This window comes from Alnus glutinosa, chromosome 3, assembly GCF_958979055.1.
Source record: "Alnus glutinosa chromosome 3, dhAlnGlut1.1, whole genome shotgun sequence".
Taxonomy (NCBI): Eukaryota; Viridiplantae; Streptophyta; class Magnoliopsida; order Fagales; family Betulaceae; genus Alnus; species Alnus glutinosa.
The window spans coordinates 29429283-29456151 of NC_084888.1; the positions used below are offsets into that span (position 1 = coordinate 29429283).

The window sequence follows — 26869 nt, forward strand, 5'->3', positions numbered from 1 at the left end:
TTGGACTAAGTAAATGATGTTTCCTCTTCGGGAAACTTAGTAGATGAAGCCTATACCCCAAGACCCGGAGGGTGATTGGATAATGCCTTATGTTGAGAGGTTCGAGGAAGAATGGGGTGACTGGGACTGGTCATAAAAGATTTTGACACGGGTTACATCCACTACACAGCAGTTGATGATGTCCCGTTTGGACAGCCACACGATGGCCCAAACGAGATGCTAGTACTCTACCCAGATGAATTGGATCTGAACTAGGACGATAAGGACTTCCAATTCCTCTTGCTTGCACAGATGGTCGAGGATGAGGAATGGGATGCATTTCATGGGGATGATGAGGTAAATCATGTGCCTGTGAACGGATGGAACAAGATTCCCCAACAATCAACTAAGCACGAATTTGAAGATCATTTAAAGGATTGAGGTGATATTTCCTTCCCTAGGTCATTTTATGCTAAGTGATACTTAAATTTCGAGGACGAAATTCTTATAAGGGGATGGCATGTAGCACCCAATGGAATAAAACACGTGAAATAATGCTATGATGAGAATAAAATACTTCCTCAGAACACTTTAAAATGAAGCACAGGAGTGCCCAAAACAAAATGAAAAACAGAATTTAAAAAAAAAAAAAAAAGACTTAGAAAATTTTAGAACAGACTTCCATCAATAGCCGATCGAAACCTGTTTGACCAAATATAAAATGAATTCAAACAACCACGTCCAAATGGAGAATGTGTCATTCGAACGAGATTGTCACCATGTGGCATCATTAATTAGATCGCTTGATGGCAGGCAATCAATGGATCAAATTCAATCACGTGCTAAAACGACTGATTTTATGAGTGTATTTAATGTTGGAACGTCGGTGTTGTTCCAACACGTATCAACCGGAGGGAATCTTCATGTGTCCATCATTGTGCAGTGAGAAGTTGCAGAGGCAGGGCTTAGATATTTTTTATACTGATATATTACCATTCAAATGCCCTTCGATTAAAACTGTAGCACTTCAGTAAAATTCTATAAGTAGAGCATCAGATGCTTAGAAAAGCTTACACCAACTTTCCTCATCACTCTTTAGTGTGAGTAAGGCTTAGGGAAGGTTTATAGGAGTAGCGAAGCCCTATCGAATTGAAAACTAATAGTGAAAGTTATGAGGTGCTCATTTAAGTAAAATGCGAGAGGCATGAAGTTTATGCGCTCTTTGGCTATTCGATATAGTCGTCGTAATGTCGTTATAATGCATGTTTTAGCGTCGTAGATATGTATATAGTTATAATATAGGTAACTATATTGCCAATTTGTGATAACCACGTTACTAGTTGTATATTATAATGAGTTGTGGTAGAATATGTTTTTTATAATTATTTTCGTAAAAATCAATAAAAATGGCTTGCATGCATGCACCTTTGAAATGGTAAACATGCATATTTGTGCTACCCAAAATTTTATTACGTGGAGTATAACATATAAAAATGGAACCTTTACAAAACTAAGCTTTTGCTCATAGATTTGAAGATTAGGCTTCCAAGTTGTAAAAATATTGGATTTTTTGTTGCATATTGGGTTAGGATTGGCTTACGATATAAGTTAACGGATTAGAATGAGAAGAACCAAGTAAAAAAGGGATTTTTACGTTGGTGTGCTCGAGTCTACACGTTACCGTTTGAACACCTATCAACTGGGGCAACTCCAAAGAGCTTTGATCAATAGCTGGTAAAGAGTTAGATTTAAGAGCTTCGGTCAAAGACCATTCAGACCAATGGTACCATAGAGAGCTCAAGTCAATATTTAGTTGAAACTCGTTCGACTAGGACTATCCAGAACAAAAAGGCTAAGATTCTTATGAGGAAAGACAGATGACCATGCGGACTTAGGTAACCCTTCGGATCTTAGATAACTTAAGAAGTATGATATAGTTGTAATGGAATGCAAACGAACGTAGAGTTGTACCACAAGTGTGTCTTTAGGAGATTAGCGCAAGTTGTAAGTATAAACTTATTTATCTTGCACTTAATGTTTTAAATGTACGAACTGTATATGATTTTAATAATGATTATGGGTCTTATGCATTTTAACACAATTATGAATTATATTGACATGATGTATTACATGTGTTAAATTGAAAGAATGTTTGAAAGAAAATGGTTTACAAAAAAGGTTTGAGGTTTGGAAGGAAAACGTGGTTTGTGAAAAGTATGCTTTCGTGATAAAAGTATGTGAATTCGAAAATGTATGCATGTGAAATCAGAACTGAGCGGTTAAATGGAGTTATACACTTAGCACCTCAATGCTGGTAGATGGGTAAAACACTAGCAATCCGGCAGTTAAGTGGGATATTACACTTTGCAAACTTTGGCGATTAAATAAAAGTATACATTTAGCTTATGAGATATGCGATAAGTGATATGAGAACATAAGATAATGTGATAAGTGAACATGTTTATATATTATTATGTGGAATAAGCACGTGATATAAAATGTAGTGGTTTATGTTTGAAATGATGTTGTTATCTTATCATACTATAAACTGTTTTACGGCTCCATATTATGGGATGTGTGATTATTTACATATTAAATAAAATGCGAAAGAAAATAGTGGTTTTATTATTAATGTTATTATGTAAACGCAAACTTCTAGGCTTGGTTTGCAAATAGCTATGACTTTAGAAACGAACCCTTTTGTGAAAAACCATACTTTACAATAGATCTTTAGTAAACTCAAGTTAGAAAAATTTTAAAGGAAAAAAGTGGTTCACATTATACACGTAATGGTCAAAATGATTATACTTGCTGAACTGTGGACTCACACATCCACCTATTAATTTGTGAGAATTTTAAATATGTTGCCACGGAGGCAATTAACGTGGAACTGTACGCATGTTTGAACTTTTATCCATGAAGGTAGCAGGACGCCTTCCCTTTTGATGGGTTGACTTTCTACAAGTTAGTTGAAGTATTTTTATAAGTTAAGTTTATAAAGTTACATTTTTAATAGAAGCTCTGGTATATTGTGATTTGAGGTGAATTTTGAGTTTCACAAGGAAAAGAAAAAAATGTATAAACTTAGTAATTTTTTGTTGTGTAAATTTTATTATGTAATAGCGTCATGTGAGAATTCAGATAATTTCACTTACGATTTATTATAAAAAGCCAGGACATTATAAAATGGGTTGTAGTGGTAAATTGTTCTGGGTGGTGGAATTCAAACAAATTTTGGTATTTTAGTGATGATAAGAGAAAAGAAAGAGAATAAATTTTGGGGAGTAATGATTTTCAAAAAAGGGGAAGAAGACTTTATAGGTGGAATATCAGGGTGACAGCTTTAATGATGATGGTTAAGGCCTAAGAGATTGAGTTAAGTGAGCGAGTCAATTAGTTGGGAATATTAGCTTGTATGACACATGGTTTATCTGTACGATAAAATTTAATTGATGTGGCATAATGTGCATCATGAATGGGAGAAAACGAGAGTAATCTCAACGGGAGGTGAACAACTCCCTAAATGTAATATATCCATCGACATATATTTTAGTTTATTTTTTTCCTCTTCTAGATTTTCATTTATTTTTCAATATTTCCAATATTTATCATACTTTAACGAATAATTCATTTATCTTTTATGATATATATATATATATATATATATATATATATTGGTTCTTACCGTTTAAAAAGTTGACATAATTTGTTAATGAATATGTTACATCACACCAATCATAGTCTAACACATGTCACTTACAATAAACATACAAAAATATTAAAAACCAAACATAAAATATATATTAAAAAAAAAAAGACAAAGGGGCAGAAAGCGGTCAGGCCATCCCCTCTGAACATATCTGGAGGTGGCAGAATCACCATCATTGCCAATAGGAATGGTTTGGCAACCTCTCAAAAAACTTTTTTTGGGCCAATTGGGGGTGGCCCAACCACCCCCTGTCCCTGAGTTTTGTTTTTAATATTTTATTTAATATTTGATTTTTTAAAAAAATTAAATTAAATTTTAAATGACACGTGTCACATAATAATTGGTGTTGATGTGACCATTAATAGATTTTGTCAACTTTTTTAACGGTAAGAACCAAGGAATAAGATTCTTTCTATTTCAAATGAAATTGATACTATTCATTATATGGTCAGGATTTAAAATTGATGCATCTAGTGATGTACATTATTTCACATTATTTAAATTTTTAAAAGACGTGTCAACATTGACTTCATATATACCATTAAATGCATGAACTTCAAATCCTGACTTTTCATTTGAATGGAGAGAATCCTATTCTAAGGAAGCAATTGTTATTTTTGCTTATCCTACCAAGTGATTAATTACTTTTTAAAACTCATTGAGTTATTTATCATAACTTCAAATCATATAGACAAAAAAAAAAAAAAGAAAAAAAAAAAAGAAGAAGGCATATATTTATCCCCATAAATAATACAAAATAACATTTCTAATGTAAGATACGGTGAAATATCTCGTATAGATTTGAAGGCATGATTTTTAAGGAAAGATTTTCTCTACTTTGTTAAAAAAAAAGAAAAGGGAAATTGTCTCATAATCATTAAAAAAAAAAAAAAATTGTCTTCTACCTCCCTTTTTTTTAGCCTTGTGAGATAAAAACAGTTTCTAATTTTGACAATTAAACATAAAAGTTTTTTTTTTTTTTTTTTTTAAAAAGAAAAAAAAAAACAAAGAGGCATTCTGTCAAGTTTTTTTATGGTTAAAGTGTCGCCTTACATGTTCTTCAAATAGACCAATAACATCGCGTCCCGTGTATCAAAAACTATGTCATCATGCCACGTACGCTCATAAATAAAAATAAAATGAAAAAGCACAAAAAAAAAAAAAAAATCTGAAAAAAAGGTGGAGACTTAACTCAGCCTATGATCGAACTGCTTCTAATCATCTGATCTCGATCGGCTTGCTTGTTCTTGTTTTAGTTTATTTAAAAATCGTTTTAAAAGTAATATATTGATTTATATGCTCGTAATCCTCCCATGCACCCGCATTTGCTGCTCGCACCGGCGCGTCCCCGACCATCCTCAAGTCACGCGCCGCCGCGACCCCGACGGCCGAATGCTCCTCATAATTCTCGAGAGCAGCGAAGATTTGGGCGGCGCCGTCCTCTGCATTGCTCGGGCCCTCCCTCGCCACCAAGCACTCCGATGTTGCTCCCGGCCAGCACCATTGTCACGGAGCTCGAGCTTGACTAATTAGCTCGACTCGATGTCGAACCAAGCTTGGAGGGTCACTGCTCGATTGCAGCCCTGTATAAAAAAAACAAACGAAATGAAGTAAAATGGCCGCAAGAGAGATCGAATCGGGTCAAATTTCTCGATTGTTCTGCGAGGTTTCGCCGGAAACCGTGGACGGAGAGGCTGCAGAGGGCGGCTCGATCAGAATCAGCCGAAGTAAGCTTCTTTAGTTGTAAACTAACCGACAATGGGATTGTTCCGGCGAGATTTCCTGGCGGTCCCCGGCAATGACGATTCTTGAGCGGCTGGTAGGTTTCTAGGGCCGTGTAAGTTGAGTATGATTCAGGGTTTAGTTAGGGTTCTTGAGTATTAGGGTTTTATTAATCTTTCTATACATAGAACGTAATATTGGATTGGCTAGAGTATTATTTTGTTTCTTTTTGTGTGCGAAAAAATAATATATAAAAATAAATATATATGGGCAATATAACGAAGGAAAACAGAAATCCTAGATAACCAAGGAAACCAAAATCTATATATATATATACATATAATGTATTGTCTCAAAGAAACGTCCTTGCGTTGTAATAAGGAGAGTTTCTTGGGCCTCAAGGCTTCTAGGTTGTCCGCATTGTCTTGTTCACTCCTCTGTTCTATTTTAGGCGTGAACAATTAAGATAGACAATGGGGACAAAATTTGTTGTGGGGAACTGTTCACGTCGTGGCCACAACGGGGACAACTCTAGGACGACCTGCAACAACGTTGTCGGAGACGACAATAATGGTGGCTGCGTGAAGCTCTTTGGTGTGTATTTGGAAGGCAAAAGGGATGGTAATTCCATGAAGAAGAGCCTTAGCGCTGGAAATATTGGCTCAAAAGACGTCGACAACAATGGCAGGGGAGTTGATGGGTGTCTCTCCGATGGTCCTACTCGACGTAAGACTAAGACTGCTCTTCACAGAAAAGGTATGTATTTATATATATATATTATTAGTGTTTTTATTATCTTTATTTGTATTTTTATTTCCGTCTGTATATAACTAGGATGATTTTCATTAAAAACTTGTCTATATGGGATTTTACAATTTGTACTAGTTTCAGTTTTAATTTCCGAGTGAATTGTTATTGATGACTTTTATATCCATTGATTGTGTGTGCATCACAGTTTTTCTTTTTATTTGGATTTGTTAGGTTTATTGATCTAAAGGTAAAATATATCTATGATATTAATTGTTTGGTTTAATGCTCTTGCCTCAGTACCATGTTTGGTCCCAAAAACATATTTGAAGTCTGGGAAAATTTCTTTTCCGAAGGAAAATACTGTATCAATTTTGTCCTTGATAAATATCCTTTCATCTTTCTTCAGGGGGGCCATGGACAGAGGAAGAGCACAGAATGTTTCTAGCTGGTCTGGCGAAGCTTGGGAAGGGTGATTGGAAACGAATTTCAGAGAAGTTTGTGGCCACCAGGACGCCTACCCAGGTTGCTAGTCATGCACAAAAATATTTTCTGAGACAGGCTGCAGATGAGAAAAAGAAACGCAGACCAAGCCTGTTTGATCTGTCTCTTCAAGAAGCTGTAATTTCTCTCTCTGTTTGCCATACATATGCCCATGAAAAATGTTGTGTTTTATTTCATGTCTGTGACAATTAAGAATCGTGGACGCTTTCACAGGAACTAGATTCTAAAGATTCCCTGATCATTTCACCTACAAAAGTAACTTTTGCTGAAACATCATCAGAGGTAAGTCCATCCATCCCCCAGTTTATTCCATTAATATTGTGTAAAACATATGTTAGAATACACTTGTAAATAGCTTTTCACTCATACTGCTGGCTAGTATCTCTCAAGCTTTGGCTTTGGTGTACGTTACTGAAAACCCAGCAGAGGTACAGTGTATGGATAAGGGAGCATACTTTATCTAAATAGATGGAATTTCTTTGGTCCTAATGGCTTCCTTTAACGTTATAGGCTACTACCCCAGATCAGAATGTGAACCAATTCCCAGTTTATGGTGCTCCAGATTACTGTGGGATTCCATACATGGTAAGAATCAATTGATTTTTAATTTGCCACTTTCTTATTTGCTGAATTCATATTTGAGTCAGATTTAAAGAATGATTGAAACTGATTTTCCCAGCCTAGTGAGTTTTCTTGTCTGTACTTGGCTAATTGGATAATTATATTAACTATTAAAAGCTAAAGAATATTCTGGTAAACTCTGTAGATTCAATTTGTCAATGCATTGAAACTTGTCAGGAATACAATCGTTTGCACATAATTTGATGTCTTGAAGTGTAATCTGGTTAACTCTGTAGATTGTGGGTGAAAATCTTATTCATACTGTGGTAATCTTAGGGATCTTCTCTGCTGTATTGCATTAGGATTAATGTCATCCAGTTGTAAATTTTGGGACCTTTCTATATACTCCAGAGGCTGGTGGTATATACTATGTGCACTCTTGATACATTGATGTTGCATGAAAACTCTGTTCTCTTAATTTCCACAAGTAGTTATGATGATGTTTCCGATGTCTTCGCAGTTGCCGGGCAATTTACCGTTCATTCCGGAGATTAAATTTTCCAGCCAGAGTGATGTTTATCTGCCTGGAAGCCAGCGGAAGTTTGCAACTTGTGCTCCTATTATTATCCATCCATCCCGTATTCCTTTTCCACCGTCTTTAGCCCTCAGTCTGGCTCATTCAGGCTGTGGTAATGCATCAATTCACGAGATCCTATAGAGTTTTAAATTTGGACAGCATCAGAGATCTCCCGAGATCATGTCAGACACCTGGAGTCCTTAGAGATGAAGAAAAATTTCACCAGTTGCAGCTCATTTTTGGATTTTGATTATCGGCCAAAGGCTAGAATTAGGGCATATATTAAGAGTTCATTTTGTTTGTTTCCTTTTACACAATCAATATACCTATGCCAAAAAACGTCGTGTTTTTTTGCTTTTGACGATGACATGACATAAATGTGAAAATAATTTTGAGTATTTTACGAGTATATTGTATTTTGAGTTATTTTCTTAATGCTTTTGTTCTTTTGTTAAAATCCCTAAAAAATGTTACCAAACGAGCCATTTGATGTTTGGTTTGTACCGAAAATGTTAAATTATTTTTCTTTCAATAAACATTGCCTAGAAAGTTGAGGTATACCCCAATAGGATTCAGCATGCTTCCAAACCATAAAACTATCCAACAATGACAATCACTTTTGAGTATTTTTCATTTTGTAACATAAAATGCTTATTTGGGGATAATATAAGATACCATGCTAAGATACATACACAAAACGATACATTTGGGGATAGGTACAACATGCCAAGTGGACTTAACAAACATGTTTGAAATTTGGGGCTCAACTCATGTATCAACATCTACGGATGCATCACACATAAAAGTGAGTCCACAAAATTTACGTGTGGTTATACATGTAGAAATTCAATAATTTTGCTTTAATAGAGATGGTAAAACTTTAGTTAGCCCCTCCGAAGTGTCAAGGTCATTACAATGTTATTCATGAATGATCAAAAGTTGCGATGTCGGTAATTCATGTTTTACTAGTTCCTTTTAGTTTCACCTTTACAGTAAGGATTTAGTGATAAATCAAAAGGCAAACAGGTGAAATGTCTCTTAGACTCCTATCAAATTTATAAAAATACAAATTTACCTTTAATTTTTTTTTAAAAAAAAAAAAACAGAAAAAGTAAAACAGAGAAGGAAAAGAGAAAGTAAAAAAACTTGGGCAGACCCAAGGCTGGCTGCGGGTCATCAGTTGGATTTTTAATTTTTTTTTTTATTTTTTATAAAAGTTATAATAATAATAACAACAACAATGATATTTTGGGCATTTTGGCATCCTCTATTAGGATTCAACAAAAAAATCATATCAGATGGGTGAAATTAAAATGGGATACCGACATTACAACTTTTTTAATAATTCGAGGTTAACATTACAAAGACCATGTCACTTCTGAATAGGGCTGGCAAAACGGTTTGGCATGTCGGGTTCGGGTCAACTTGCTTGACCCGCCACCCATTAAGAGTCAACTTTAACACGACATGTTTAGCTAAACGTGTCAGATCCCATGACCCTTACATGACCCCTTTAGCTAAAAGGGTCAGACCCCTTGACCCTAACACAACCTATTTAAGTAACATGTTGACATGACACGACCCGTTTGATCCGTTATTTGATAAATTCAAAAACAAAATCACAATTTTTTTTTTTAAAAAGAGAGAGAGAGAGAGAGAAGAAGAAGAAGAAGAAGAAGAAGAAAGAAGATGGGAGAGCTTTGTAGCTTTAAAAGCTTCAAAAAAAAAAAAAAAAAAAAAAAAAAGTTCGTTTCTTTTGTGATCGTTTCAAAGAAAGCTAAAGTGAAGGTTACTTTTGTTATGGATCCACACTTGTTTCCTTTTACACAATCAATATACCTATGCCAAAAAATGGCATGTTTTTTGCTTTTTGACGGTAATATGACATAAATGTAAAAATAATTTCGAGTATTTTGCGAGTGTATTGTGTTTAGAGTTGTTTTCTTAATACTTTTGTTTTTTTGTTAAAATACAAAAAGCTACCCTAAAAAACGTTACCAAACGAGCCCTTTGATGTACGTTTGGTTCGTACCAAAAACGATACATACACAAAACGAAGCATTTGATGATAGGTACAACATGCCAAGCGGACATAACAAACATGCATCACACATAAATCCACAAAATGTGTGGTTCTACATGTAGAAATTCAATAATTTCGCTTTAATAGAGATGGTAAAACTTCAGTTAGCCCATATGAAGTGTCATGATCATTACAATGTTATTCGTGAATGATCACAAGTTGCGATGTCAGTAATTCATGTTTTAGTTCCTTTTAGTTTCATCTCTATTATAAGGATTTAGTGTTAAATCGAAAGGCAAACATGTGAAATGTGTCTTAAACTCCTGTCAAATTTATAAAAATACAAATTTACTCTAAATTTAAAAAAAAAAACCAAAAAAAAAAAAAAGAAAAGGTAAAATAGAAAATGAAAAAAGAACATAAAAAAAAACTTGGACAGACCCACGGTTGGCCGAAGATCAGTAGTTGGATTTTTACTTTATTTTTTATTTTTATTTTTATTTTTATAATAATAATAAGGATATTTTGGGCATCTTAACATCCTCTGTTAGGATTCAATAAAAAAATCCTATCAAAAGCAAAGTGGAAAAGGGAAATAGGAGGAAAGGGTTAAGGGGCGTTTTTAGGTTAAAGGGTAGGGGGTAATTTTTCAATTTTTTTTTAATATATTATACCCCCCGAGCTGGTTATCTAGTTATAACCGGGTGTCCAGAAAACTAATACCCAACTCCGGCTCTGGATAACCGGAAAAATGAGAAATCGGTTTGGTACCTGGTAATTTATAACTGGATACCCGGAGCCAGAGCTGGGTATCAGTTTTCCAGACACCTGGTTATAACCGGGTAACCGGCTCAGGTATAATATATTAAAAAAACAAAAAAAAATTACTCCCTACCCTTTAACCTAAAAACACCCCTTAACCTTTTCCTCCTATTTCCCTTTTTCGCTTTCCTTCTCTTCTGAGTCTTCTCGCCGCCTACAGTCAGTACAACCTACTTCTTCTTCTCCTTCTTCACATTTGGATGGTAATCAATAATATATGTTCCACAAATTTGCCGGCGTCTAAATTAGATTGCACTACTCAGTCTCAGTCCACACCTTTTTCTTTTTAAGTGTACATATTTTGTCATTTAAGGAGATATGGATACCTTGCGAAATAATTGCCTGCTGTGAATAACCTCTGCTAAAAACTTGTTATTCTGTAGCTGGTTCACCCTACTGTAATACCACATTTTTACAGGGTTGTACATGCAATAGTACAATATCCACTCACTTTTTAGAAGGTTGTTCATCAATAATCACTTCTTTACCTGACCACATATTCAAATGTTCCCACCATTTGAAAGAGGACCATATCAGGAATAATATAAGACCCTACGAAAATTTTATTGAATAGAAAGAGGATTAGGAAGAGAAAAGAAGTCCAGTGGATACAGGACACTAAGAAATGAGAAATCAGAAAATCTTTGTTATAGTAATTGAAATTTCTTGATTGAATTAGGCCCAATACCTTAAAAATTGGGCTAAAACATTTAAATAAAGCCTAAAAAAGCTTAAATGAAGTCCAAAAAAGTATGCCCAATACTTAAAATAGGCCTAAAAAGTAATTTTTTTTTAAAAAAAAAAAAAATACTACCCTGTCCGGATAATAGGTTTTCACTCGGGTAACCGGGGACCCCCGTTCCAGAGCCAGTTATTGAATTTCAATAACTGGCTCCTGATTTACTCCCCTACTTTGACATGACCCGTTTAGCTAAACGGGTCATACCCCTTAACCCTGACACAACCAATTTAAATAATATGTTGACATGACATAACACAATCCGTTTAATCCGTTGTTTGATAAATTCAAAAACAAAATCACAAATATTTAAAATAAAAAATAATAATAATAACAGAGAGAGAGAGAGAAGAAGAAGAAGATGGGAAAGCTTTGTAGCTTTAAAAGCTCCAAAAAAAAAAAAAAAAAAAAAAAAGTTCATTTCTTTTGTGATTGTTTCAAAGAAAGCTAAAGTGAAGGTTACTTTTGTGATGGATCCACACTTGTGTGTCCAATCCCTTTCTAAGAATCTCCTTATGGATTCACGCTTTCTAACGTGTGATGAAGATTTTACCAATGCCTTGGGATCCGCTGCATACTAATTAATTAAATTAACACATGAAGTTGTTTATTCCACCAATGTACGTGTCAAAAGGGATTGTGGAAGCATATATTATAAGAGGTCGCAACTCACGCATGCATTCGATCTCCCCAATATGCAAATGAGTAAAAGATATGACAAGTTATGTTGAAAATTTATAGGTTTACTTGTTTAGGAATTAGGACCTTATCCTTAGTAAAAACATTAAACGACTTCACCTAAGGGCTAAGGATAAGGTCTTAATTGTCCCTAAGAAGTAGCTCAATCAGTTAAGGATCACGTCTCATGAAGTTGAGGTCATCATGCCTTTTGTATAGACATGTAGAAAAAGAAAGAAAAAGAAAAAGGATAAGGCCTTAATTCCTAAACTCAACAAAACTTGTCATATCTTTTACTCATTTGCATATCGGGAAGAATGCATGCGTTAGTCGCGACAAACCACAATCCAAACCAACCCCAAAAGTTGAGTATCCAAAGATACACAAAATCCCAATAAAAAATATATTGTAAAAAGAACCCTAGCCTTTTCGCTTCACGTTGTTGGTGCAAAATCTTCATAACATGCATGGAAAATGATCATAAAATGCTGGGATGAAACCCTTCATTCGATAACTTGTTCCGCTCGTTTAAACTCGACTTGAACTTGGTTTGTGATTGTAAAGAGTCGCTTGTGATGAAACTCGCTCAATTATTAAATGACAGATATCCAACTCACTTGATTAAGGCTCGCAAGCCTAGCTTGTACAAATTAAGCTCGACTTGACTCGGTCCCCCGACTTGATTAAGGCTCGCGAGCCTAGCTAGCTCGTATAATAAATATATACTAACTTAGTATTAACTAGTATATTAAGTTATTAACTAGTTGGTTAATATATACTAACTTAATATTACTAAATAACAAACTATGTAAGCATAGTTAAGTAGCTAACTATAGTCTATAGGTTACTTTGATTAAAAATATAAAGAAGTTATATACTAAATAAGCTAATTATACTAATTAAATATAGTATTACATATTAATTATAATACTTTGATGATAATTACTATAAATATTGTATGTATCAATGTGTCTAAGTAAACGTAGTGTGTGTGTATATATATATATATATTATTAACATGCGTGCTAACCAATTAGTTCTTAAACTAACATATTAAGCTATTAATAGTTAGTATAAGTATATAACTATTTACATAAGCATAATATATGACACATCGCACATGGTTAACTATAGTTAATTAGTTATATATATAATATACTAGACTTAATACATGCTTACATTATACATATACTATAGTTTATATTCTCTAGTTATATATAATAATATATTGTTAATTTGTTACATATAGACTATAGTGCAAATGGAACCGCGTGCGATAGAATTCCGCGCACGCATGTTTTTGCGTATATTGCACAATATGTCTTATATAATTACATATTATACATTTATAGAATAGATAAATATATATAGTCACGTATAGTAATTACTCACAAAGTCACATACTAATTATATTCCATGTCATATATTATTTTACTATAATTTTAGTCTTATAATAACTTTTTCATTGTTTATTTGCAAAACATGAATTGGTTGGCACCCGCATATACGTATATTGTACCAAATAACTATGACTTTTAGGGTAATGACAAATTAAATGCTGCATGATACTATATATATATATATATATATATATATATATATATATATATATATATATATATATATATATATATATATATAGAGTGTTCTTTCGCACTGGTTTTGAGTAATGCTACTTATTATATTTTTATACCCCAAATGACGGTATGGGTAAAAAAAATGATAAAATATTTTTTACTCCAATAATGAAGAAAAATAAATAAAACCTAATTGTTACTAGCATAATTTACTCATACAAATTGCGATATGATTAATTGGATTAAAAAACAAAAAAAATTACGTATTCAAAAGATTCAAGATCGATTATTAGATTTATTAATCATTCATCTAAAAAATAACCAAAATGGTATATGTTGCTGCTATTTTTTGTCTTTGCTAAAAGTTGTTAAATATTTGGAAATTACAATGTTATGGCAGATATATACTAGATGTTAGGGAGTACGTGGGGACTATTAACTCATGTATAAAACAATTGAAATCGGCATTTACAGAGTAATTTTAAATACTCAACTCTTATTTTCCTGGCCGGACTAATATGACAGTGTCTTATAATTTTTTTTTTTTTCTTTTTTAATAAGGGTTGATGCAATGACTAATGATCATTACCACATCAACTCAATAAAACAAGAGTTGAATATGCAGTATTACTCATATTTACGGCCTAGCCACCTCCCGCGCGCCCTCTCTCCCATTTAAGAACTTTCTCAAGTCCTCATCTCTTTGAATCATGTTTGGCAAACGATCAAGAAAAAAAAACTAAATTATTTTCAAAACCCAAATCTGCAGTAGTACTTCACTTGCAGGCATGACATATTAAAATTTCGACAGAATTTTCTTTCAATTATGTTGGAAGAAGTTCATTCAATCCAATCTACAAAACTACCAACCATGAATTAGAGCTAGGCTTTGATCGATCGACTTTTCTTGCTAATTAATGAAAAAGAAGAAGAGTAATCACTACCAAATAGGGCAACAATATAATAATAATTACTAACAGATGATCACGCTATCTCAAATGACACTAAATCTGTCTTTTTTTCATTTTCTTTTTCTTTCTTTTTTTTCTTTTTAGTTTTTTTGTACTGTTAGGAGCGCTTGATAACATGATAAATTATTAATTCTAGAAGTTTTAATTATTATTTTTTTTCTTTTGACAAAAGTTTTAGTTATTGAATAGCGAGACACAACCCCCTTAAATGCATGCTCTTTTGTTGTGATGTGTCACAGTCGGTTCTTTAATTTGGTTGTTTTGAGAATGAAACTTTGCCTTTTTGCTTATCGTCTTTATTGGTGTCCCCAGTTATCCTTAGGGGCCGGATTATTTATTTGACCAATTTCAAGTAGTTTTTTAATTAGGTTAATTAATTGGTTGGTTGGTTGGTTTTTTTTTTTTTTTTTCATATTCAATGAAGTTTGTTTACATTGTCAAAACAAACACATTAACCAAACAATCTAAAATACAAAACTATTTTTATTTTTATGTTACATTAATTAGAACACTTCTTCAAATCAAAAATAAAAAATACCCCTAAAACACATTATCAAACATACCATATATAAGATTGTAGAGTAATTCTACATGTACATTAAGTGTCAATCAAAAAATGAGATGACTTTTAAAATCACAATTTGATTAAAATCATCATTTGATCAATCACACGTCCAATGGTGATTTTAAAAGTCACATCATTTTTTTATGGACACTTTATAAACACTTATTGTACATGTAGAATTACTTGCATGTAATTAATCAAATTGTAATTTTAAAAGTCATCTCATTTTTTTACGAACATCTGATGAACACTTAATGTACATGTACTCAACATTGCGAAACATGAAATCATAGGAAAGCGGCAAATATAAGTTGCATAATAAATATTGCAAATGTCTTATTAAAATAAATATTTGTTAAATGAATGTGTCTAACTCCTTATCTACACGTGAATGAACTAATAACAATATATTAACCAAACTCTACTCCCTCATATTTTGAAGAAAGTAGAGAAACATTTGAAGAAAAAAAAAAAAAGAATCTTATTTTTTATGAAGAAGAAAAATCTTGATTTTCTCTTTTACTCTTACCCTTCTTTTCTGTCCATATTCACATAACCCTCGTCTTCAAGGATCAAGTTCACAATGAAAAATTGGTGAGGCAATTGAGTTTAGGTCCCCAAAGATAATGTCATCACCCTCGCCGGCATAGCTCCCTGAGTCATCTTGGCAGTCAAAGTAGGTTTGGATATCATCGGGAAAGCTCCGACGCGGTGGGTCTGATTCCTGAGGCGTTGACGGAGTACTACTGTTGAGCACCGACGTTCTCTCCAGCATTTCCTTAAACTTGGAGGACTGCAACAAAAGCCCAAGCGCCGACGATGCCGAGCCACCGCCGCCGGGCCTCGCCGGAGTTACGGTTGTGTCGCTTGCAGCACTTGAGCTGGCTTGGAAGGACAGATTGGGATCTGGTGTGGTTGGATTCACCTCAACGTTTTGGTTTTGTTGAGAGTCGTTGTTAGGGTTATTTTGATTACTAGGACGTAGCCACTTGATGTAACGGCTGAGGTCAAAGTTTGTAACGGCGTTAAGTCCACGGTACTCTATGGCAGCCATGTCATATGCCGTGGCTGCTTCTTCCTGAGTAGCTGCACCAGTGCACCCCAAATAAATGGGAAGTGAAGTAGGGGTAATATGGTAATAACAACAGCATAGAATTAATTTAGGGAATTTAATTTGCATGAAAAATTCGGTGGAGGAATTGAAAATATAGTTTTAAATATAGTTAAAATGAATCTTAAATAGCTGAATAAAGCAGTTGAGGTTTGGTGATCGATATCCCAACCAACCTGATTTGATTACATTAGATTTACCTTCCCATTCTTGACCATGTTTTTTTATCTCTCTGTATTTGGTTAACACCTCACTCCCCTTTTGACTTATTTATGGTTTGTTTATTAAATTTTTTGTTTTCTGTCTTTTATTTTTTTCCTCTCAAAACAAAAACATTAATAAAATAAATAAATAAAGGCTTTATGGTAGGTAGTTGAATGTGAAGTGGAATTACCATAAGTTCCAAGATAGAGATATTTGTTGCCGAACACTCTGCCAATGCGAGCTTCCCACCTTCCGTTGTGATGGTGTCTGCACATTTGAAAAACACAGAAAGATAATGACAATACTTGCACCAATTGATCGTGACGGTTCCCTTATTATTTCCACATTTTGAGATTATATGCTCTAACTATTAACTAATTAAATTTCTTATTTCTTATTTCTTATCATGCTGCGCGCAATAATTTTTTGAACGGACAAGATTGTTTTTAATGAAAAAGTAGGTAGACTTTTTCTCCCATCTTATAATCTTGTCCATCCATTTTTTGACCGGAAGATATTTAAACGATGTAAGCCAAATCCAACACAAATTAAGAACACGGTAATGGATTAATCGCCCGGCCATGCCATTTGGGTTTATAATTTGAAAACACAATTAAATAATTTTCAAATAATAATACATCATTTATAATTTAAATTTAAAATCGTATTTTAGCATTTAAAAAAAAAAAAAAAAAAAAAGGTATTTAAATGCATGTACTAGCGTCTCATGGAAATTGAATGATGAGAAAGGGCAAGTTGAAAAGTTTCCATACCTTGCGACGCCTCTATACTTGGAGACCCCACGGGAAAACCCACTACTTTTTCTGTAAATTAATTGGACCCAATGAAATAAATCAATTAAAAAAAAATAAAGAAAAGAAAATAGAAATCACATCAACATCTATATATGACGAGAGAGTGTATATATATATATATATTAATTATTGGAGCTAAATTTGTAGGAATTAATTTGGGAATTACGTACCTCCTCAAAGCCCCAATGTATTCTTCTTTTGATTGACCCTCCATTTCTTGAAGTTCTTCTTGGTAGGTTGATAGCTACAATTATCAATAATGTTAAATCTTATTAAAATTCCTGAAAGGCCGGCGAGAATTAAAATTAAGAATTCAGATATTGAGAAAATGTACCGGAAAATTGAGAATGGTTTCATGTCCCCAGTACTTCAATGCTGCCAAGTCATATGCATGTGCTGCCGCTGCTTCCTCATCATATGCCCCTGTAAAATCCCATATCCCAACTTATTTATTTATTTATTTAAAAAATAAAAACATTTTCACGATCACAGTTAGATTGCAATCCTATAGGCTTACTGATCATGCTTTAAAGATGCCAGAAAAACTTACCCAAAAAGAAAAGAAAAAAAAATATACCAAACTTACCTAGATATACTGCATTTATGTTGGAAACCACCAACGGCACCGGCGAACCAAGATGGAGAATTATAAAGAAAAATAAATTGTTTTAATGATCAGTAATTCAATTACAAAAATAAAGGAATATATATATATATATATATATATATATATATATATATATATATATATATATATATATATATATAATTGAAAGAAAAAAAATTAATTTAAAAAAAAAAAAAAAAAAAGAAAAAAAAAAAGGAGAAGAAGAAGAATTAACCTTGTCTTCCCTTCTTGTTCTGAGACGCATTCCAGCAATTCTTATCCCACAAGTGAGCTTCATAACGTCCGGTCCACCGATGCCTACATTTTAAATCCGCCAACGTCGATGATAAGAAAAAGAAAAGGAAAGGAAAAAGAAACAGAGCATTCAATTTACGCAGTCGTTTTTGTATCCAACCTCGTGACGCCGCGGTAGATGGAACTGCGCTGTGAAGGAGAGTCGCGCGGGACACTTTTGCGCGTCCGCTTCACCTTGGTTGCCGGAGTAGTAGTGGCGGCGTTGTTATTAGTGTTGTTGCCGGAGCTTTTCCCCATTAACCTTGATTGATCACAAGAGAGAGAGAGAGAGAGAGAGAATATGCAAACGAACAGAGAGTAATGTAGAGGGAGAGAGAGTATGACTAGCTAGCTAGGTCATCCGATGAGAAGGGCTTTTAAGGGATCGAAGGTGAGAAAACAGAGAGGAGGGAGAGGGAGAGGGAGTAGCCGGCCGGCTGAGGAGGACGGTTTTTGTTGGCTGCCGTCCGTCTCTAAGCGGCCTCTGTTCTTACCCTTTGTCCTCACTTGTTCTTTTTGTGTGCGAAATTTTGATTTAGCTTTTAGGCTTTAGCCCGTTTGCAATTCATGCTAAACAAATTGGGGGCTAAAATTAATTAGCTTAAGCAGTCCTAATTTATGATGACCTAACCCCCATTTTCCATTTCCTTCTCTCTCTCTCTCTCTCTCTCTCTCTCTCTCTCTCTCTCCTGTTTGGTGTGTCATTGTCTTGATATTTTTATTTTTATAACATTTTTGGTTTGCCACGTGGAATTTTTGAAGATTTGCCTTCCTAGCTTCTCCAACCTTTTTTTTTAAAAAAAAAAAAAAAAAAAAAAAATTGTTTTCACTTTTCTTCTTTGCCCCTGCTATGGAGTTCTATATAATTTCCCCCAATCTCTCCTACTTTCATTCTGAGGGCTTTTACTTTTACTCTGTCTCTAATTTATTAGAACTTAATTAAACCACTTCTCTTTTCTTATACCAATATGAAATTCATTAGGAAAGGCCATGTTTGTTTTGACTTAAATTTTTTCTCGTCATTTGGCTAGTATGAAAAATGAGTGCCGACGGAAAACAGCCAGCAACTCTTGGCGAACTCCAGTGTCAATCGCGGCGGACTCTTGGAAACTTCAAACGTGTAGGGAATTAACTACGAGAAAGAGTGCGAGCAAGACTTAGAAGTTCAAACTCGAAAAATTGAAACAATTTTAAATGCTTTCTTGATTATGAAAATATTTTCGGTTTGATCACAATTTTCGATCGTACAAAACACCAAAAAATAGAAGAAGAAAAAAATTCCAAAAATCATTTTACGTCAAAATAAACGAAACATTAACCTGTTACTCTTTTCCACTATGAGCTAGTATAAGAGGATTTTTACTTACTTCAAATGTGAATTCTACTTAAAACATTTATCATATTTATATGGCATAAAAAAAAAAAAAAAAAAAAAAATCAACCCAACAACAAAAAAAACCAACACAAATACCTTGACGAACATAGCCTATAAGTTTCCAAAATTCCATGAATAGGTATAAATAATTTTTAATTATAAAAAGATGTTAAATTTCTATATTTCACCAGAGAAGCTCCAAACTAATTAAATGTTAATATCCTTTTATAAAATTTATCAATTTTACATATTCACCCTGCCAATTTATAAGCTATTCATGAGTATTCTGTACTTTTGTGGAATTTTAATTATGATGTTTAAGTAGATTATTTGAAAGAAAGAACAAAAGATTATTGTATAACAAAATAACATTTTTGAATAAAAATCCAACCCCATTAATTAATGATTCAAACAAAAGAAGGGAAGCCTCAATCAATTTTATTAACTTTTTTTTTTTGGATCAGATTGGGTGAGTGGTTGCTTAAAATTGCTTAACTTTTTTTAGAATATATAGGATATTTTTTCTATTAGCTTTATATATATATATTTTCTTATTTTCTTATAGGTATTTACCATATTTTTCCTATAAATAAACCAAGTAATACAATTGTATAATCAAGTCATTTCGTATCTGGCTCTTCCTAGCCGCGAACGTAGCCTTCTAAGGCTGAACCATTCCAAATTTTTTAAATTCTCTTTCACTATCTCTCTATGCTTCCCCTAGCTTTTTCTCGCATATCTTATTTTATTTGATTATTTTAACAATAATATACCATGTTAACACTTACAAGTCTTAAAGCATAGGCTTGAGTGGCTTCCATTGATTGATAACATCTGAAATCATTAAATTTTAGGCCACATTTGCTTCGATGCAAAAAATTCTCTTGAAAACGTTTTCCTTATTTTCTGATCTTTGGTATGGTCGAAATCGTTGTCAAACCGAAAACATTTTCTGTTGATTACGAAAACCTTTTTTAATTTCCATAAAATAGTTTCTTTTTTTTTAAAACCGTAAACCATTTTCTAAGTTTGAGTTTCTCCTTTTCAGATCGGCGAAGTTCGTCTGATCGCTGTCGGAGGTTGCCAAAAGTTGCCAGCTGTTTTCTTTCGTCCCTCATTTTTAATACGAGCCAAATGCCGAAAAGTATTTTTCAAAAAACATTCTAAAAAATAATTTCATATTTATGTGAATATAGGCAAGTTGTTCATTATAACTCCGTTCATTTGATGTGAAAATATGGCGGTGACATATTATATTAGAAAGATGGTAATTATTCTTCAAAAAAAAAATGGTAATTATATATTGGGTGTGTTGAAGGACTAGTTTTTATTGATGGATATGTATATAAACTCCTTAACCAAAGTGGAATCCACAATGTATTGAAAATGATTTTCTGTATTTCATTATCAAAATTTTAAGTTGATACATGTAAAAATGTGCTAATATTAACATCATATTATATATACTGTTAAATACACAAATTTTAAACCATGACTATAAAATATACCGTTATCTATTTCATTCGAAATAGACATGATCCTATTCCCAACTGATTTGGTAAATTTGAGGTTGCATTACCTAAAAAGAAAAAAAGAAAAGAAAAAAAAGATCTAATTAAATAATTTTTCTATTGTTTGATTAGAGAAGGAAATTAACAGGGAAAAAGAAATGAAAGGAAAAATCAAGTTAATTTCATAATCCTTTTATAGCATTAAATTTGTTTTCATTTTGGCTTGCACAACCATGTGCTCAATTAGTCTTACGGCCGCAGGTAGGTTCTACTGATTATAGTCATTGCCCTAATCTACTATCCTAGGGTTTATCCTAATCAAGTAATTACACTTATAAGCTTGACGGCTCAACATGCCGGATCTGTAACGAAGATCTTAAATTTCATTTTAAAAATAAAATAAATAAAATAAAATACAAAATTTATGGCTTGCCAATAAAAGTTGGATGCTAACATGCAGCCAATGATCAGGATCTTCTTAAAAAAAATTTAACAATTTGAGATCTCAAATTGTTAAATCTCAGCCCTTCTTTGAATCTAACAGCTCATATTGTGCCAGCTGTCAATATGAAATAAATGCTAAAGGGATTCAAAAAAACTTATGAAAATAGAGACTAAAAATGCCATCTCCAGGACCCCCTGCTGTGACGTCAACGGTGATTACTATGGCAAGCACGTCATCTTGGCGACCCCTTCCCCGGCTAGCCGGCCGAAATCCGGCCATTCTGACTAGGGAAGGGATAGGCCGGGATCCGGCCGTTCTAGCCGGAGAACGGCTAGATCCCGGCCAGCCAGTCAGAATCGGGTCATTCTGGCCAGGGAAAAGATCCCGGCCAACAAACCGGAATTCGACCGATTTGGCTGTTTTTGAAATTTTTATGGTGAAGGGCATTTTAGTGTCTATATTCATGAGTTTTTTTGAATCAATTTCGCATTTATTTCATGTTGACAACCGGCACAATATGGGCTATTAGATCCAAAGAAGGGCTGAGATTTAACAATTTGAGATCTCAAATTGTCAAAAATAATTTGAAGAGATCCTGATCCGCAGCCAATTGTGGTTGAGCTTGTTACCTTATACACCGTACTCGAGATCCAAGGTCAAAGGTACAAGCTGGTTTGGTAGCTAGTCTTGTGGTGAAAAAGGAAAGTTGTACGTAAAATCCAATGGTAGTAAAAAGGGAAAAATACACGTATCCTCCTCAAACTACCACTCAATTATCAATGTTCCCCCAAACTACTAATTATGTCAATATCCCCCCTCAAACTACTAAAACATGTCAATGTCTTCCCTAAGACCAACAAAAAGATAAAAATGACCCTAAATTTTTTTCAATAAAACAAAAATGTCCTTATAAATTTGAAAAAAAAAAAAAAAAAAACTAAACTAAAAAAAAACATATATATAACTTTTCAGAAAACTTTTTTTTTAAAAAAAAAAATTAAGGAAAAAACGATAGAAAAAAAAAACAAAAATTAATAAAACAAAAAGAACGAAAAATTGAATTAAAAAAAAAAAACGTTTTATTTATTTTTCAAAAAAAAATAATAATAATTTTATGAAATGTATTTTTGTTATTAGGAGGGACATTAACATGTTTTGATAGTTTGAAGGGAATATTAATACAATTGGTAATTTGGGGAGACATTGACAATGAAGTGATAATTTAAGGAAATTATGTGTACTTTTCCTTAGTAAAAATGTTGACTTTCTTGCATTTTATATACAATATTTAGGGTTGCCTAGAATATGGTCCAGTGTATTTATATTTTTGAATTTTTAATTTAAGTCATTCTTAATTATATATATATAAAGAAAAAAAGAAAAAAAAGAAAAAAAAGAGGAGTTATGAAGAATGCAGCTATAAAGTCATCACACATGGGCCTACCTCATGTTAGCTAAGTTGGATTGACTTTGAGAGTTATTTTAATGGTGAGACAGTTTAATTAGGTGGCACCTCCCAACCTCCAACGGCTAACGCCCATGGCAGCTGATATATATAATATCCATGCATGATTGCATGCTCTACTACATATTTCCATAATCCAAAGGTTTAACGTTAATGGAGAATGGTTTCAAGCCCAACAGGCAACAACTTCCTATTTTCTTTAATTGCCGACTATCAAAGAAGATCATCGACCCGACTGACTGAAAATTAATGGATCATCTCACCTACTTGTTGTAGTAATAAATGTAATCTTTTTGGCCTATTGTTATAAAGGCCCATCTTCAATCACTGTCGCTGATTGCCTCCAACCATCGCCATTAGCCACCACCAACTCTAAGTTTCTAGCCTCCACCGTCGCCTACCATCTCCAAGTAAAAGAAAGAAAGAAAAAAAAAAAAAAATTAAACTCAAAATTTCAGTTTCTTTCACCTTGAGTTTGAGAAGAGATGTTAGAAAATATATTCTTCACATAATTGTGATTTGATATGGTTGGAAAATATATGAGATTGTACAGTTGATTGTAATCGATTATAATCAAATCAAAATTGAATACATTTAATTATGATTTGATTTAATTTTCTCCCGTACATTTTTGTTTTTTCTCCTTACATTCTTATAATATATGAATCATTTGTATTCTTCTAAAAAAATCTCTGCACTCCATTCTCTCTTTCGGCCAAAATTATTGACTTAACTATCAGAGGCTCCCTGCTAAATCCCAGCTAAATCCCAGCTGAAGCCACTCTAATGGTTTAAAAGAGGCTCCGATGGTTTAAAAGAGGCTTTGACCATCCTAGATTGAGCTAACTTAGAGGCACATGATCACCGATTATAGAATTTCTTCGTTTTTAAAGTTTTGCTCTCATCGCCCGAAATTCTAAAGCATTCCTCTCTCAACAATGGTTCTGAGGAGCTACCATGCACAAGCCTGAATGTCAAAGCCCGTGGATGAACCTGTATCTCTGAAAATTACTCCTTCATCGAGTGACTAGTTATGGTAGCAATTGAAAATTATAAACCAAACTCCGAAAAACAGCTAGAAGGGAGGTTGAATAGATGTCTTCCAAAATAATGCGGAATTTAAAAATAATAAACCACAACATGCAACAACCACCAAAATACATGAAAAATAATAAAGTAATTGCATTGACACAGATATTTGGTGACAATGTGAAAACTCTTAAAACACCTCAAAGAGAAAATTCACTCCGTGAAAGTTGGTAGTTGACTCGACTACGTGGATTTTAAATTTATATGTTTTACCACTCGCAATAGTACGAATCAATTGTACAATAGTAAGGGTTATCGAACCACAGAGATTGGGAGTTGTTTTGCGTAACGGGATACTTAAATAGCGTATTTAACTTAACTTAAAAATAAAAACAAAGTAAGGGTTGTAGAATTGAAGCTACAACAAGTAAAGTGAAGAAATAAAAGCAGAAAATGAAAACAAACTTAAAGGAAACTTAGGGTATTGATCTTATCCAATCCTCAACCAATGAAATGCTTAAAGTCTATATGGATCTTCCTAAAATGCATGATATGAGCGCGTAATGGGTGTCAACCATTACGACGACCTCGACATGAAATTACTTTAGTTAAGACGTAATGTAAAGCACTTATTTTTACATTAAACAACCCCACGTAAAGATTAATCTATAATTGAAAACGTTTACACTACAAAAGGTGCGGGGTGATTAATGCTCCCTAGCTTACTACTCTATAAAACATCCTAATAAGCATACACAATACATGAACACCCTAGTTAGGCCATAATGATAATGTATCTTAATTTCACACCAATCAATTCCACGTAAAAGTTACACTACAATTTGAAAAATATTTTAGACTACTAAATGTGTGAAACAACAGGTGTTCCCTAGCATACCCTATAAGGTGACTCTAATAGGTAAACACATATCATGTCAAATAGAACCATTGCGAAAGACATCGTTCTCTTTCACGAACGTTAGTTTTATTCAAGAAATCAAAAAAACTCATAGACAAGTATAACTCCTTTTCATGAATAAATGGATTGGAATATTGAAGACAAAACTTTTTAGCATGAGTTTTGAAATCCTCTAGCCTTACACAATCATCAAACATATTAAGAAAAACTCAAGAACACTCCATGGCTTTTGGAAAAGATTTGATCAAAACCCTAAGAAAGGGTTTAGCTAGACATGAAGTAAACTAATCTAAGCATGAAATCAAATGAAAGCAGTAAAGAAAACAAGATTTAAATAAACTAAGAACACTATATTAATCAAAGAGAATTCGGATTACAAAAAGAAATGAAAAGCACTAAAGTTAACTGAGAAGATAAGTGATACACCTGAAAAAATCCGAAAACCCCAAAAGATGCATAAACTAAACCTAAATCCGAATTCCATATGTATAAGAAATTGGATTTACAAAAAGACTTCAAGAGTTAATTCTAGCCAAGTATTCAGAGCTGGTCGCCGTCTATTTCTGTCCATAGAACTCAATTTTTGATTTAGATCGCACAAAGATTTGGAAATATCTGGACTTTCTAGAAGATGCAAAGTCGATCGATCGAAAGTATGTTGCTCTGAAAATCGATCAATCGCATCTGAACCGAACGAAGTTTAGTCAACTGAAAGTCGATCGATCGAATTATTGGCTGTACAAATAATTGATCGATCGAAATGCCTTGGACGATTTTTCATCTTTTCAGGATCAGTCTCAAACTCTGGAAATAACCAAATTGCCCTTGATGTATTTTCAGGTCTAATTCAAGTGTTTTGAACTAGATTTCAACTAAGACCTGAAAATAAGACATAACACAAAACTATAACAAAACGTTATATATGCAACACAAACTAGGTCTAACAAATACAAATTAAGGGGTCTTGAATTGAATAATTCAAGATTTATCAAAAGTCAACCCATAAAATCAATCCACTTAATAAGAATTAAGCTCTACAAGAAATCACACTTACAAAACCTTTCTAACGAACTCCCTCTTGTACCAAGACAAGCGACCAACTTGCCTTCTATCGCAGTAGCTTCAGAACCTCTGAGCAATTCTTCTTCTTGATCTTCTATATTGGAACTTCAATAGGCTCTCACAGTACCAACGAACAATGTTTGTGATTTAACGAACAAAACTCTAAGAGAGGTTAATCATGCAAGCTTTGAAATCTAAGGCGCTCTCTTAGTATAAAGGAATTCTCTAATGTAAACTCGAGAATTCATTACTAAAACACTCATTATCGATAAAACCTATAAGACACACTTATATAGCCCACCACTGCAGGTCTACAAAACACGATTTTACTGTAGATTTTATGTAGCTGTACGTACGAGTTCTAGTCTCGTTCATACAAGTCGAGGGCAAATAGTTTAAAACCCATAACTCTGTAGTGGTGTGTTCGTACGAGCTTCTCCCTCATTTGTACAAGTTTAGGTTTAGCAAATAAAACATGGATTCATGTAACGGTGCGTACGTACGACATTGCAGCCAAGGTTTGTCGGCTCTTTCAGAAATTAGCTCGTACGTGCCCTCTCTGGATCATATTGCTTACAAGCGTCTCGGTGGCTCACCACTGAAAGCTTGTTCGTACGAGCTTCATACAAGATTGCATACGAGCTTCTCTATGGCTCTTCAAGAATGAAAAAATAATAATAAAAATAATAAAAATAAAAATTGAAGAAGATGGGATCATCGTATTAAGGTATTTTGACCCACGAAAACATCTTTAGCAATCTAGCTTTTGGGAAGAATAGCATATATAAATGATGGAACTATAAGCTAAGGATAGTAAATCTTATGATCAGTTAATGTTTAATCAAACTTATCATATTC

The 26869-nt window shown here is 33.5% G+C and overlaps 2 protein-coding genes and 1 long non-coding RNA gene across 4 annotated transcripts; 2 read left to right on the forward strand and 1 right to left on the reverse strand.

Annotated features, from left to right (window-relative positions):
* Positions 1-5883: 5883 nt before the first annotated feature.
* Positions 5884-6853, forward strand: LOC133863324 (probable transcription factor At5g61620). Its single transcript, XM_062299270.1, has 2 exons — positions 5884-6166; positions 6567-6853. The coding sequence occupies exons 1-2, from the start codon at positions 5884-5886 to the stop codon at positions 6851-6853; spliced, it is 570 nt and encodes a 189-aa protein (XP_062155254.1).
* Positions 6854-6874: 21 nt separating this feature from the next.
* On the forward strand, positions 6875-8040 carry LOC133862910 (uncharacterized). Its single transcript, XR_009899334.1, has 3 exons — positions 6875-6943; positions 7172-7246; positions 7743-8040. It is a non-coding gene; the product is annotated as an uncharacterized LOC133862910 (long non-coding RNA).
* Positions 8041-15485: 7445 nt separating this feature from the next.
* Positions 15486-18820, reverse strand: LOC133863870 (AP2-like ethylene-responsive transcription factor At1g16060). 2 transcript variants are annotated; one of them, XM_062299991.1, is made up of 8 exons: positions 18327-18820; positions 18147-18229; positions 17891-17899; positions 17639-17727; positions 17475-17548; positions 17263-17313; positions 16680-16756; positions 15486-16260 (listed from the first exon to the last, which is right to left on the reverse strand). In XM_062299991.1, the coding sequence occupies exons 1-8, from the start codon at positions 18461-18463 to the stop codon at positions 15740-15742; spliced, it is 1041 nt and encodes a 346-aa protein (XP_062155975.1). In that variant the 5' UTR covers positions 18464-18820; the 3' UTR covers positions 15486-15739. The 2 variants fall into 2 exon arrangements, with proteins under 2 accessions (XP_062155975.1, XP_062155976.1); XM_062299992.1 differs by lacking the exon at positions 17891-17899.
* Positions 18821-26869: the final 8049 nt, after the last annotated feature.

Bases quoted from the DNA above. Each gene is read 5' to 3' on its own strand.
- LOC133863324 (XM_062299270.1), top strand. From the start codon at position 5,884: ATGGGGACAAAATTTGTTGTGGGGAACTGTTCACGTCGTGGCCACAAC. The intron at 6,167-6,566 runs GTATGTATTTAT...ATCTTTCTTCAG, and splicing joins GACTGCTCTTCACAGAAAAG to GGGGGCCATGGACAGAGGAA.
- LOC133863870 (XM_062299991.1), bottom strand. From the start codon at position 18,463: ATGGGGAAAAGCTCCGGCAACAACACTAATAACAACGCCGCCACTACT. The intron at 18,230-18,326 runs GTTGGATACAAA...TTTAAAATGTAG, and splicing joins ATCTACCGCGGCGTCACGAG to GCATCGGTGGACCGGACGTT. The intron at 17,549-17,638 runs GTACATTTTCTC...TGATAATTGTAG, and splicing joins AAACCATTCTCAATTTTCCG to CTATCAACCTACCAAGAAGA.